At 46.0% G+C, this 13,482-nt stretch overlaps 1 protein-coding gene across 1 annotated transcript in view; it reads left to right on the top strand.

The window, feature by feature from the left end:
* The window catches only part of ARHGAP44 (Rho GTPase activating protein 44), a 177,204-nt gene that overhangs the window by 106,552 nt on the left and 57,170 nt on the right, over nt 1-13,482 (top strand). Inside the window, exons 4-5 of the mRNA XM_049635352.1 lie at nt 5,448-5,524; nt 12,695-12,806. Coding sequence (XP_049491309.1) covers nt 5,448-5,524; nt 12,695-12,806 — 189 coding nt within the window. The remainder of the gene's footprint in view (nt 1-5,447; nt 5,525-12,694; nt 12,807-13,482) is intronic.

Here is a 13,482-nt window from a genome sequence, read left to right as displayed (position 1 = left end):
CATGTATTTCCTGTTCAAAAAGTAATTCGTTAGGGTGTTGGCTCGCAAACTGGCCCTTGTATACAGAGGGCAAGCAGAGACCAAAGGAAGAGGCAGACAGACCGCTCCAGGTTAAGTAGGTGGCAGGTTTAATAAGGAAGCTTATTTACGTGGTTTGTCTTGGGTGGTCATAAGACCAATAGATCCCCCCTCCCCCTCTCCAAATCTTAAAAGTTCATAAAGAGACCTCAACTAGGGTTTGGTCACGTAGACTGTCCGGATGGTCTCAACAGCACCTTACTTTACTCTCCCAGGGCTGTGTCCTTAAGGCAGCTTGCTGGTTGAGCGAGGCAGGTGGATAGAATGTTCCAAGGACAGGGGAGTGGGCGAGGAACCTCCGATTGCCTGGGTCCAGTGCATGGGTCAGTCAGCAGTCACATCCTCTCGGTGACCTCCTCCAATAGCTAGCTAGCTAGCTAGATATGACCAAGGACAAGAGAGAGAGAAGAAGGTCATTCTCCCCGTTAAAAATCTTAAGAATGAAAGGGCCATTGAAACAGGAGTCCCTGTCACTGTGTGATACTTTGTCACTGACTACTACCCTCTCTGCCACCTGAACGCATCTCAGAGTCATTAGCGAGGGTGGTAAGTGACTAGGAATGGCTGGAAACTTATGTTGCTTCCCTCGCACAAGAGCAGGACCCAAAGTCCTACACTTCAGGCTGGCTTTTCTGGTCTGCATTTTGCAGAAGAGATGTTTGGCTGTCCCCACCATCCTTCCCCGAGACTGGTTAGCTTCATGATCATCAGTGGCTGTTTTTATTATGTTGGTCTTGACCCTTGTGCCTCTGGCCACCCACAGGCACAGTTTCTTGCTCACTTAGACCCTCTGATGGGACTAATTGAACTAATCTTTGTCCATAGTTAGAAAAACTTGAGTCATCAGCCAGTAGGTATGTTTCTTCAACGGATGTCAACCTCCTGGCTATTGAAAGTCCTCTATAGTCTGATACAGGCACCGTCTCTCTTAGCTTTCTTCCTTGTCACATTTCAAAGAAGGATTCTGAACAGCTGAGGTCCTGCCCTAAAGCCGGGGGACTTGAGGTGCTCAACACAAACCAGAAGAGATTGATACTATGATTGTTCTGTCTGCATTCAAGACAGAGCATCTACGCTGGTTGATTATTGGGATATTTTAGGACGTTACGTATTGAAGACCTTTCTCTTTAAACCAGGTTTCTCAGCCTCAGCACTCTTGATGTTCTGGGCCAAGTAATTCTTTATTTCGACGGAGGGGCGGGGGTGCTGTCCTGTGCGTGGTAGGATATTGAGCAGAATCCCTGGCCTCTATCAATTAGATGCCAGAAGTGTCTGCCATGTTTTGATAAGTGAGAGTATCTTTGTGCATTGCCAAACCTCCCATGAGAACAGAGGGCAGAATCACTCCTGATTAAAAACAAAACCAGGGGCTACTGGGTGGCTCAGTTGGTTGAGCGTCCAGCTTCGGCTCAGGTCATGATCTCAGGGTCGTGGGTTCGAGCCCTGCATCACGCTCTGTGCTGATGGCTCAGAGCCTGGAGCCTGCTTCAGATTCATGTCTCCCTCTCTCTCTGTCTCTCTGTCTCTCTGTCTCTCTCTGCCCCTTCCTCGCTCACGCTCTGTCTCTCTCAATCTCTCAAGAATAAATGAACGTTAAAAAAAAAAAAAAAGAACAAGACCATGATTCATGGTGCCTCTGTGAGCATATATTAGACCTGCTTCACTCTTTTCTTCTCTAACTACCTTAGACACTTTTTAAAAATGTGCTTTAAATAACTTTTATAAAAGGTGATGTTGGGGGGGGGGGGCAGGGGGGCACCCAGGTGGCTCTGTTGGTTAAGCATCCGACTTCGGCTCAGGTCAGGATCTCACAGTCTGTGAGTTCGAGCCCTCATCGGGCTCTGTGCTGACAGCTCAGAACCTGGAGCCTGCTTTAGAATCTGTGACTTTCTCTCTCTCTGCTCCTCCCCCACTCACGCTCTGTCTCTGTCTCTCAAAAATTAAATAGATGTTAAACACAATTAAAAAAAAAAAAAGGTGATGTGGAAATATATTTCCTCATAACGTATTGTTTGCTGCACCTTTTCTTAAGTCTCCTGAAATTTCTACACCACAGCCTTGTAGGACAACTAGAAGGTGATGTTTAAGTTTGGATGTGTTAATACTGAGTTGCCTAGTCTAGTTTTTACCAAGAAGAGTGTCCCATTTTATTTGAAGTGACGAGTAATGATTTTGTCCCCTGTGTGGAAGGCGTCTGACCCCACTGGAATGGATGTGTCTAAGCGCAGGGAGAGGGATACATGTTAGACCCAAGGAAGGCCTTATCCACACAGGTGTCTTGGGCTCTCTCTCCCTGGATTTACCTCAGGACCCACATGAACTTCCAGATCACTCTTGGGGGTTGACCTGCCTCCCCGTGTCTTCCCTGAGGACACATTAGAGTATGCAGATTTCCTGGGGGTGTTCAGATCCCTAAATTCAAGTGGATGGAGCCCTAAAAACTTGTTTTCCTGCTTGATCCCACTTACAAGCCATTTGGATTTGTCTGTCTCAGGATTGAGTTAGTTTAGTTCAGTTTAATTATTTTTTAACTTATGTTTTTAGAGAGAAAGCAGGGGAGAGAAAGAGAGAGAATGTTAAGGAGGCTTTGTGTTCAGGGCAGAGCCCAACTCAGGGCTCGACCCCACGACCCTGGAATCATGACCTGAGCCAAAATCAGGAGTTAGGTGCACGGGGCGCCTGGGTGGCTCAGTCAGTTAAGCGTCCGACTTCGGCTTGGGTCATGATCTCATGGTTCGTGGGTTCGAGCCCCACATTGGGCTCTGTGCTGACAGCTCAGAGCCTGGAGCCTGTTTCCGATTCTGTGTCTCCCTCTCTCTATGCCCCTCCCCAACTCATGTTCTGTCTCCCTCTGTCTCAAAAATAAATAAACATTAAAAAAAAAATTAAAAAAAGAGGTGCTCAGCTGACTGAGCCACCCAGGAGCCCCATGGATTGAGTCATTTTAATCCGATCACACTCTTAAACCCTCCGAGGGTCATCAGACGCCCTCAGAATGAGACCTCGGTGCCTGCCTCTGGAGGAGAAGGCCCTCTACGATCTGGCCTCTGCCTTAATGCTCTACCCACTCCTTGTCACTCACTCACTGTGCCCCAGCTGCGCTGGCCTCGGTGGGGACCTTAGGGCAGCCATATTGGTCCCAACTCAGGGCCTTTGCACATGCAGTTCCCTCTACCTGGACTATTCTTTCTCATGCTGCTGGTTATTTATTTGCTTATTTATTTTGGAAAGGGGTGGGGGAGGTAGAGGAAGGGTAGAGGAAGGGAAGGTAGAATCTCAAGCAGGCTGCATGCTCAGTATGGAGCCCGAGGCGGGGCTCGATCTCACGACCCTGGGATCGTGACCTGAGCTGAAGTCAAGAGTCAGCTGCTCAACCGACTGAGCCCCCTGCCTGCCCCCCCCCCCCCCCCAGGTACCACTGTTTTGGCAGTTCCTAGCTTGTTGTTGTCTGTGTGTGTGTTGGATGGTTCAGGCTCAGCAAGGAGAGAGCTGGTCACTTACTAGTAAGGAAGGAATGGGTCGTGCTACCCTACTGTGGATTTGCCAAAGTTGGATATTTCATTTAAATAGACTCGTATGATACGTGCCCCGCGTCTGGCTCATTTCACTTAACATAATGTTTTTGAGGTTCCCCCTCAGCTTATGTCAGCGCTTCGTTCCTTTTTATGGCTGAATAATATTCCCTTGTCTGATTATACCGCTTTTTATCGATCCCTGCGTCAGGTGGTGGACGATCAAGCTGTTTGCGCCTTTCGGCTGTTGCGAATCGAGCTGCCATTCTCATGTGCGCACATGTGGTGTGTTTCTTTTGACCATCTGCTTTCAATTACTCTGAGTGGAATTGAGTAGAATCGCCAGGCCGTATGGTAATTTTGTGTCGTTTATTGAACTGTTGCCACGCTCCGCAGAAGCGCTGCCCCATTTTGCATTTCCACCAGCCCTGCTCGATGAAGCTCAGCGTTTCTCTACCTGTTCACCAAGGCTCCCCATGGTCACCGATACTTTCTTTCTGGTTGTTATTATTGCCCTTGCCATGCTAGTGGCTATGAAGTAGTATCTCTTTGTGGCTCTGATGTGGATTTCCTTCATAACTGATGACGTCAAGCGTCTTTCATATGTTCAGAGGCATTTTCTGTCTTCTTTGGAGGGTGCCTTTGTTTTTATGGTTACTTTCTTCGCATTGTCACTGTATGTGAACACTTTTCTCTCTCCCCCCCCCCCCCCCCCCCCCCCCCCCCCCCCTCTCTCTCGACCATAAGCTGCCTCGTTTATAAAATGGAGCTGTGGTACTTCTCCCAGGAGAGACTGACCTTTGGAACTTAAAGCATTGTTCAAGTCATTGTTAACATAAGTTTCAAATCTTGTCTTTTTTTTTTTTCTTGCTGTTATTCCACTTTATTTTCATTTTTTAGAGAAAGCGAGCAGGGGAGGGGCAGAGAGAGAGAGAATCCCAAGCAGGCTCCAGGCTCAACGTTCAGCCCAATGCAGGGCTCTAACTCACAACCATGACGTGACATGAGCCGAAATCAAGACTTGGATGACTAACCTACTGAGCCACCCAGGCGCCCCTATCTCATTGTATTTTAAAATGCAGTCTGGGGGCGTCTGGGTGGCTCAGTCGGCTAAGCGTCCGACTTCAGCTCAGGTCACGATCACTCAGTCCGTGAGTTTAAGCCCCGCATCGGGCTCTGTGCTGAACGCTCAGAGCCTGGGGCCTGTTTCGGATTCTGTGTCTCCCTCTTTCTCTGACCCTCCCCCGTTCATGCTCTGTCTCTCTCTGTCTCAAAAATAAATAAAACGTTAAAAAAAATTTTTTTTTAAATAAAAATAAAAAATAAAATGCAGTCTGTAAACTGTAGGCTTATTTTCCAAATTGGCACATTTTTTTTTAAATCTCTTTAAAAAAATTTTTTTTTAATGCTTATTCATTTTTGAGAGAGAGAGAGAAAGAGAGAGACAGATCATGAGCAGGGGAGGGTCAGAGAGAGAGGGAAACACAGAATCCAAAGCAGGCTCCAGGCTCTGAGCCGTCAGCACAGAGCCCGACGCGGGGCTTGAACTCACAAACTGTGAGATCATGACCTGAGCCAGAGTCAGACGCTCAACCGACCGAGCTATCCAGGCGCCCCCTAAATTGGCACCTTTATTTCAGTTTTGATTTTCTGAGTTTTGACCTGTCTGCGTCTAATCCGTCCTTGTACGCTATGAGTGTTTAGGTTTTAAACATATTTTAAGGTCGGTTTGTATCTTAACTAACACAGTATTGAGGCAGGAATTTGACTTTCTGCTGTTTTAGAGTAGGCAGGTGACTGTTGGAGTGGTTTTCATTACAACGTCGTCGTCGTCGTTGTTGTTGTTCTCCTTTTCAGAAAAAGTTGCCTTTGACAACACTGGCTCAGTGTTTGATGGAGGGGTCAGCTATCCTGGGAGATGACACGCTTCTCGGGTAAGTGACACCATGTGTGGGTTTGTACCAAATCTGCGTAAGTCCCCATCCCTGAAAAGGGCACCAGAACTTCTCAGGGATGCACTGAGGACACCTGAAAGTCTGGCTGGGGCTTGGGTGCGAAGAAGAAAGGGTTTGCCAGTGAGAAAAATGCAAAAAGCCCAGGGATCGAAGTCATCTTTTCTGTGCAGTGAGGCAACTTCCCTGGGGGAGAAAATTAGCATACTAAACACACTACACTGTGGAAGGACAGTTGAAACCCCCAGGGCTCCAGCGGAAGCAAATGGGAAAGCTCTCCATGTCAGATGTCAAAAATTACAGAATTCCGAGAACCGCCCTGGCTGATTTGGAGCTCACAATGAAAACAAACTAAAAATAGAATCGTCATGAGGGAGAAGCAGCAGGCACCGTCAGCAGGAGAATCGGGTCCCTACGAACTAAAAAATGGTAGGATAATAGGAGGGAAAATAGGAAATCATAATGTCGATATGAAGCAACTGTTCTTAACATGAAGCTGAAAAATTACAGACAGTGCAGGCTTTAGCAGCACGTACCCCCAAATCAGAACGGTAGACGTTAGCACGGCCCCCAGAAATGGGTAACGCACAGGTGGGTGAAACATTCCATATTTTTAAGGAAAAGTGTTTTTGGAACTATGTACGGTGACAAATGTTAACTAGACTTCTCATGCTCTTTTCACGATATATACAGATATGGAATCATTGTGTCGTGCACCTAGAGCTAATATACCGTTATACGTCGATTATATTATGTATGTCAATTAACATGTAAAGACAAAATAGTCCTTAACAAAAGAATCAAGTGATATGGAAAAAAAAAAAGAGGGAGAGAGAGAATAGAATCAAAGAAAAAGCAAATAGGACTTTGAAAAATTCAAATCGTACTTAATATGATTTAAAAACGTGAGGCAAGCTATTGGCGAGGATGCAGGGGGTGGGGAAAGAAGCCTTGTGCGCTGTGGGTGGAAATGCAAACAGGTGGAGCCACTTTGGAAAAGAGGATGGAGGTTCCTCCAAAAATTAGAAATAGAGCTACTCTACGGCCCAGTAGTCGTGCTATTGGGTATTTACCCAAAGAAAACAAAAACCCGAATTCACAAGCGTATATGCACTCCTGTGTTTGTTGCAGCATTATGTACTATAGCAAGGATTCGGAAGCAGCCCAAGTGGTGTGTGTGTGTGTGTGTGTGTGTGTGTGTGTGTGTGTGTGTGTATTTACATATGATGGAATATTACTAAGCCGTAAAAAAAGAGTAAGATGTTGCCGCTTGTGATCATGGATGGACCTAGAGGGTTTTATGCTAAGTGAAATAAATCAGACAGACCGAGAAAGACAAATACTATATGATTTCATTTACATGTGGACTCAAAAACAAACAAACAAAGCAGAAAGAGACCTATAAATATAGAGAACACACTCATGGTTGCCCAGAGGGGAGGGGTGCGAGGGCCAGGCTTCCAGTTATGAAACCAGTCACAGAGATGAAAGGTACAACATAGGGAATTTTAAAAAGCAGGGGGAGGAGGGCCTGGGGGGCTCAGTCGATTAGGCATCCAGCTTCGGCTCCGGTCATGATCTCACAGCTCGTGAGTTTGAGCCCGTCATCGGGCTCTGTGCTGACATCTCGGAGCCTGGAGCCTGCTTCGGATTCTGTGCCTCCCTCTCTCTCTGCCCCTTCCCTGCTTGCGCTCTGCTCTCTCTCAAAAATAAACGTTAAGAAGTGTTTTCTTAAAAGGTATCACATTTCCATGTATAGTGTGCATGTTGGAAAAATGAGCCACCACACAGGGAATAGAATGGAAAACCTGTAAACTAGTGAAAGGATGTAAAGGGAAACCGATAAAAATAGAAAACACCCCCTAGGAGGGGCTACACGAGCAGCACGGGCCAAGAGAAAAGCGTAATAAAGGGCAAACAGCAGGTGAAATTGAGAGCACTTACTGGGTCTGTATCTCTAGTTGTAGAGGACGAAATAACCTCGACTGCTCATAATGTAGAGAGTCGCAGGTGGATAAGACACCCACGCCGTTTCAGAGACTTGCCCAAAACATAGTGACGCAGGTAGATTGAAGGTCAGGTGATGAGGGACACCCAGGTAAACATGACAGACTGAGCACAACCATCTAATAAACCCGGAAAGGCCTGAAAGCCAGGAAAGAAAACAAGAGTTGGCGAAAGCTGTAAAGGTTCTGGATGGTACCAGTAACTGACCCGGTATTAGCGGGTCTCAGAAAGGGGACTCCAGAGCCAGAAGTAGGCTCTGCAGAGAGCCACATCCCTTACATCCCGAAATGCTCACTGGTTCAGGGCTGCTGGCCCTCGGGACCTCTAGAATGGCAAGGGATTGCAGTTAGGCATGCGCATGAAAAGCTAGTCGGGTACCACTTGGTTCACACGCAGCCCTTATCCACAGCCCTGGGAGACTCTCATCCCCTTGTGCCCAACCCCAGCAGAAGAGTCTGCAGCTTTGTTCTCTGGAGGGGGTAAAGCAGAGTGTCCCCAGACCGCGGGCACCGTGTAAGGGTCTCAGGCGTTAAAGTGACTGACGCATACTGGATGCTGAGACTCTTCATGTCTCTTCCCCCTGACCTCTGCAAGCCTCCCCAGGCCCATGCTCTCTAGGCAGGAAAGAAACAAGAGGCTGGCAAATGTGACCGGCCCAACAGGAATGGACTAAAGATCAAAGATATTGGAGGGGACACTGCTCCAATTAATATGACCCATCTTGACCATCCTACAGACGATCTCGAAGCCTTTCTTCACGTACTCCCAGCTTTGAGTCTCCACTCTTTTTTTTTTTTTTTCATGTTTATTTTTGAGAGAGAGAGACAGAGCGTGAGCAGTGGAGGGGCAGAGAGCAAGGGAGACAAAGAATCTGAAGCAGGCTCCAAGCTGTCAGCACAGAGCCCGATGTGGGGCTTGAACTCACAAACCACGAGATCATGACCTGAGCTGAAGTTGGACGCTTAAACAACTGAGCCACCCAGGCGCCCCCAAGTCTCCACTCTTAAATATAGACAGGCGTCCCAGATCTCCACACATTGGAGGGAAGTCTGACCTGAAACCTATATACCAAAACAATTGGAGGTGGGGGCAGGGAATGTAACTGGGGAGAGATAGATACCACGTCAGGAGGAGATACTTTCAGGAAAATGCTTCACGTAACATTGTCATGTGATCAGAGAAAATAATGCGTCCGTGAAATAAAAGGATGTTTGTCAGTTATATCTCAATGAAAAAAAAAGTATTAAAAAAAAAAACACGCAACAGCCCAGGGTGTCAATTTAAAAAAAAAGGGGGGGGGGGGGGGGCACCTGGGTGGCTTAGTTGGTTGAGCATGGGACTTCGACCCAGGTCATGATCTCACGGTTCATGGGTTCGAGCCCTGCGTTGGGCTCTGTGCTGACAGCTCGGAGCCTGGAGCCTGCTTTGGATTCTGTGTCTCCCCCTCTCTGTGCCCCTCCCCCGCTCATGCTCTGTCTTTCTCAAAAATAAACAAACATTCAAAAAAATAAAAAAAATGCTTATGGGGGTGCCATAAGCTTGGTTTTGGCTCAGGTCATGATCTTGCAGGTTCAAGAGTTCCAGCCTTGCATTGGGCTCTGAGCTGGCAGCGTAGAACCTGCTTGGGATTCCTTCTCTCTCCCTCTTTCTCCGCTCCTTCCCTGCTCGTGCTCGCTCTCTGTCTCATAAATAAACTTAAAAAAAAAAAACTTACGGAAAAATACTCTGAGATCAAAAGCAAGCTCATGGAAACAAAACGTACAACTTTTTTTCAGTGGTAGGTTTAGAAGATAAAGTGGAAGAAATACAGAGACTAGAAAAACATGACCATGACGTGGAAAATAGAAAAGTTGGAAGATTGGAAGGCGAATCCAGGAGGTTTTAGGCCTGAATAGCAGGACTTCAGAGAAAAGGAGAGGAAGAAATAATCCTAGCAGTAACAGTAGTTAAGGAATAACTTAAATAATAAAGGAATCCGAAAGAGTTTTCCAGAACCGAAGGGCATGAGCTGTTCTATTGAAAGGGCCCACGGAGCTCCTGGTACAATAGAAAAAGTTGGACCAATGCCAGGCTCACCACTAGTGAGGACCGAGTGACAAGTGAAAAGATTCTACAACCTTCTGGAGCAAAAAAAAAAAAAAAAATGTCATAGACAAAGTCTCAGAAATCTGAATGCTTCCAGACTTGCCAAGATCAACAGTAGAAACAGAAGATTAATTACTGTGGAATGCCTTCAAATTTCTGAAGGCATCTGATGATCAGTGTAGAATTCAGTATCCTGCCTCACCGTCAGTCAACACTCAGGGTAATAGAGGAGAATGTTGTGGCACACAGGGTCTCAACAATTGGCTTCCCAAGGGGCTCCTGGGTGGCTCAGTCGGTTAAGCATCCGACTTTGGCTCAGGTCGTGAGCTCACAGTTCAGGGTTCGGGCCCCACATCAGGCTCTGTGCTGACAGCTCAGAGCCTGGATCCCACTTCAGATTCTGTGTCTCCCTCTCTCTCTGCTCCTCCCCTGCTCATGCACTGTCTCTGTCTGTCTCTCTCTCTCTCTTAAAAATGAATAAACATTAAAAATTTTTTTAAAAAATTGACTTCCCACACACTCTCTCAAGCTGCTTCAGCAAGACGTGCTCAACAGTGAGGGAGTGACCAAGAAAGAGGTATAGACAGAGGACATGGGAAATAAGGTCTGTCCAGCACAGGACAAAGGAAAATCCCAGGAAATGGGGAAGAAAGTATGCGGAAAGATGGCCATGCCAAACGATTGAAGAAAACTCAATCCAGGTTGATGCGGGTCCGGGAGAGAAGAATTCGAGAAGTTGAAATTCATTCACATCCAGCGTGATTCAGTTTCTTAAGAGAGAAAGTAGTTCGTGGTGGAGGGTTTGGGGTTTGATCAGGTCTATAGAGAAATAAACACGCAAACCAAAACAAGGCGATTATTAACTCCACAGAGAGGACACATACACAGCAAAGACCAGCGATCGCAATATACGACTCTGAATCAAACACACGGGGTCAAAAATATAGTGCAAATACTAAAGGTCTCTAAATACGTGCAGGGAGGTCAGGTGTAAAGGTAGCTAAATTTTCACTTTCCACAGTTGGCAGTCAATAGCCAGTGGTTACAATTCAACAACAACAACAAAGTAGCATCAGGAGCATGGAGGTAAGTAACAGACAAATTAGGTCAAAGACACCATTAGAAGAAGAAAACAATGATCCTAAGCCCACGACCTGGAAGTTTGACATCTGCAGCAGATATGAAATAGAATGTGAATCCACTCTGCCTCCACACACGTATTTTTAAGTATATAAAAGGAACTCCTGCAAATAAAATGAAATAAATAGATCCGGGTACACAAATAACATGAACAAGCACATCGTGGAACAGGAATCGTGAATGGCCCCAAACACGGAAAGATCTTCAGTCTCTCCAGGAGCCAAGGAATGCGAATTAAAGTCAGGATGGGGTAATGTTTTGCACCCACCAGTTTGGCAGAAATTAAATGCCTTACTGGTACCGAGGGTTGGAGAGAGTGTGGAGCATTGGGAACTCCTATATGCACTGGTGAGAGAGAAGTTAGCATTCTCACTTAAAGAGCAAGTATCTAGTAAGGTTAAGGGGATGTGTGTCTCCTCTCCTTTGCACAGAAAAATTCTCACATGCAAACAGAGACCGTGCACATATGTCCTGCAGCTCTGGACGGAATGGCAGTGTTGATTATGGGAAGGGTTAATAAATGGTGGAGTGAAAATGCATACACCAGAATGACTTAATTCTGTGGATATCGAGACACATAAGCCCCAAAGATGATGATGCATGAAAAAAGCAAGCAGCAGATAGGTTCAGCCTAAAACCATTGCTGTGAACTTGTTTCTTTTTTTAATGTTTATTTTTGAGAGAGACACAGAGAGACAGAGACAGTGTGAGTGGGGGAGGGGCAGAGAGAGAGAGGGAGACAGAATCCGAAGCAGGCTCCAGGCTCCGAGCCATCAGGACAGAGCCCCACATGGGGCTCAAACCCATGAACCTTGAGATCATGACCCGAGCCTAAGTCAGATGCTTAATCAACTGAGCCACCCAGGCGCCCCCTGATGTGAACTTGTCGTTCAGGTGGGGCATTGGTATCATGTATTGTATGTGACCGCTTATGTGTCATCAAAGTGTAAACATAACAGGAAACAACAAATACATACTAACTGAAAAGTAACAGTGGTCTCTTATACTTTTATTGATTTGTAAAAACTTTTTGCGTGAGTTTCAGTCAGCATAGTACCACGCAAAAGGAGGACTGTCTGTATACCCATTCAGGGGGCATTAACATCCTTGAAATAACATATCGTCTCATCTAGGAATATGGTATATAGCTTTCTACTCATTCAGGTCTTCTGTTATTTGCTTATTACGAACACACTTTTGTAACGGTTTTTCCATTCCAACTTTCCACTGGATAATTGTTCATTCTCTACAAAGGTAAGTTGTCACGGCTTAAGAGAAGGGGTTTTCTGTCTCTAAGAGCCTCTTGCAATTGAAGCTTTTGGAATGTGTTTAAAGATGTTGGTTTGTTCGTGAATCAGTTATAGCTAGTTTTCCAGTGCTCCGGGCAGATAGAAGCATCTGGGTCTTAGAGGAGTGTGCATTCAGCATGCATGAGTCTGTGCTCCCCACACCTCTCTTATATTTCCCTACATGTTCCCTTTACTCCAGGCACACGGTAGGTACTTAGCATCATTTTAAAAAACTGAAAATTTCAGGGGCGCCTAGGTGGCTCAGTCGGTTGAGCGTCCGACTTCGGCTCAGGTCATGATTTCATGAGCTCATGATTCGTGAGTTCAAGCCTCATATCGGGCTCACTGCTGTCAGCCCGTCAGCGCAGACCCCTCTTTGGATCCCCTGTCCCCCTCTCTCTGCCCCTCTCCTGCTTGCCCCTTCCCAAAAAATAAATGTTAAAAAAAAAAACCCTGAAAATTTCAGAAATGCAAATGAACGGAGCACGTTGGTCAGTGGTGTAGCAGGGGAACCAGCCAGTGTAGGAACACCATCCCCTGAAAGCTTACCCAGCCTTGAGCCGATGATGGTGGTTGCAGGTGACGTCTTGCCTTCTGGGGTTTTCAGCCTGGCTTCCCCCTCCTGTTGCAGGAAGATGCTGAAACTCTGTGGAGAGACCGAGGACAAGCTGGCTCAGGAGCTGATCCACTTTGAGTTGCAGGTGGAGAGAGACGTGATTGAGCCCCTGTTTTTGCTGGCCGAGGTAAGCAGCGGGGATGAGGCCACCCGCGCTGTGAGACTGTTTTTCACCACGGATGATTACTGCCTGTCCGCGTGGTCAGGATTCCCTGGTATGACAGCCCCGTGCACTGTTTGTCAGCTCTGTCTCCCACCCGTACTGGTCTCTGTTGGCGTTCCGCTGGGGAAGGGAATAAAGCTGGCACTGTACCTCCTTCCCCACCAGGGTCTACACTGCTATACTGTCCCTGCCCTCCACCCGTCTCTAGTCTTCACTGAAATGAAGGCAGCCCTTCCTCAGAAGGAGACTCTGTAGGGGCTCACAGGTTATGTGTACATGGATTGATTTGATTTGATTTGATTATTTTTATTGTACTTTATTCATTTTATTCATTTATTTTATTTTATTGTACTTATTTTATTCATTTTATTTTTTCTTTTATTAGTTTACCTTATTTTTATTTTATTTTATTTTATTATTTTATTCATTTATTTTAATTTATTTTTATTTTATTTTATTCATTTTATTTTATTATTTTTTATTCTATTTTTTATTTTGTTTTATTCATTTACTTTTATTTTTTTTTTAATTTTTTTTTTAACGTTTATTTATTTTTGAGACAGAGAGAGACAGAGCACGAACGGGGGAGGGTCAGAGAGAGAGAGGGAGACACAGAATCTGAAACAGGCTCCAGGCTCTG

Source organism: Panthera uncia, chromosome E1 (genome assembly GCF_023721935.1).
Source record: "Panthera uncia isolate 11264 chromosome E1, Puncia_PCG_1.0, whole genome shotgun sequence".
In the NCBI taxonomy this organism is placed as follows: Eukaryota; Metazoa; Chordata; class Mammalia; order Carnivora; family Felidae; genus Panthera; species Panthera uncia.
This window is presented reverse-complemented; position numbering and strand designations above follow the sequence as displayed.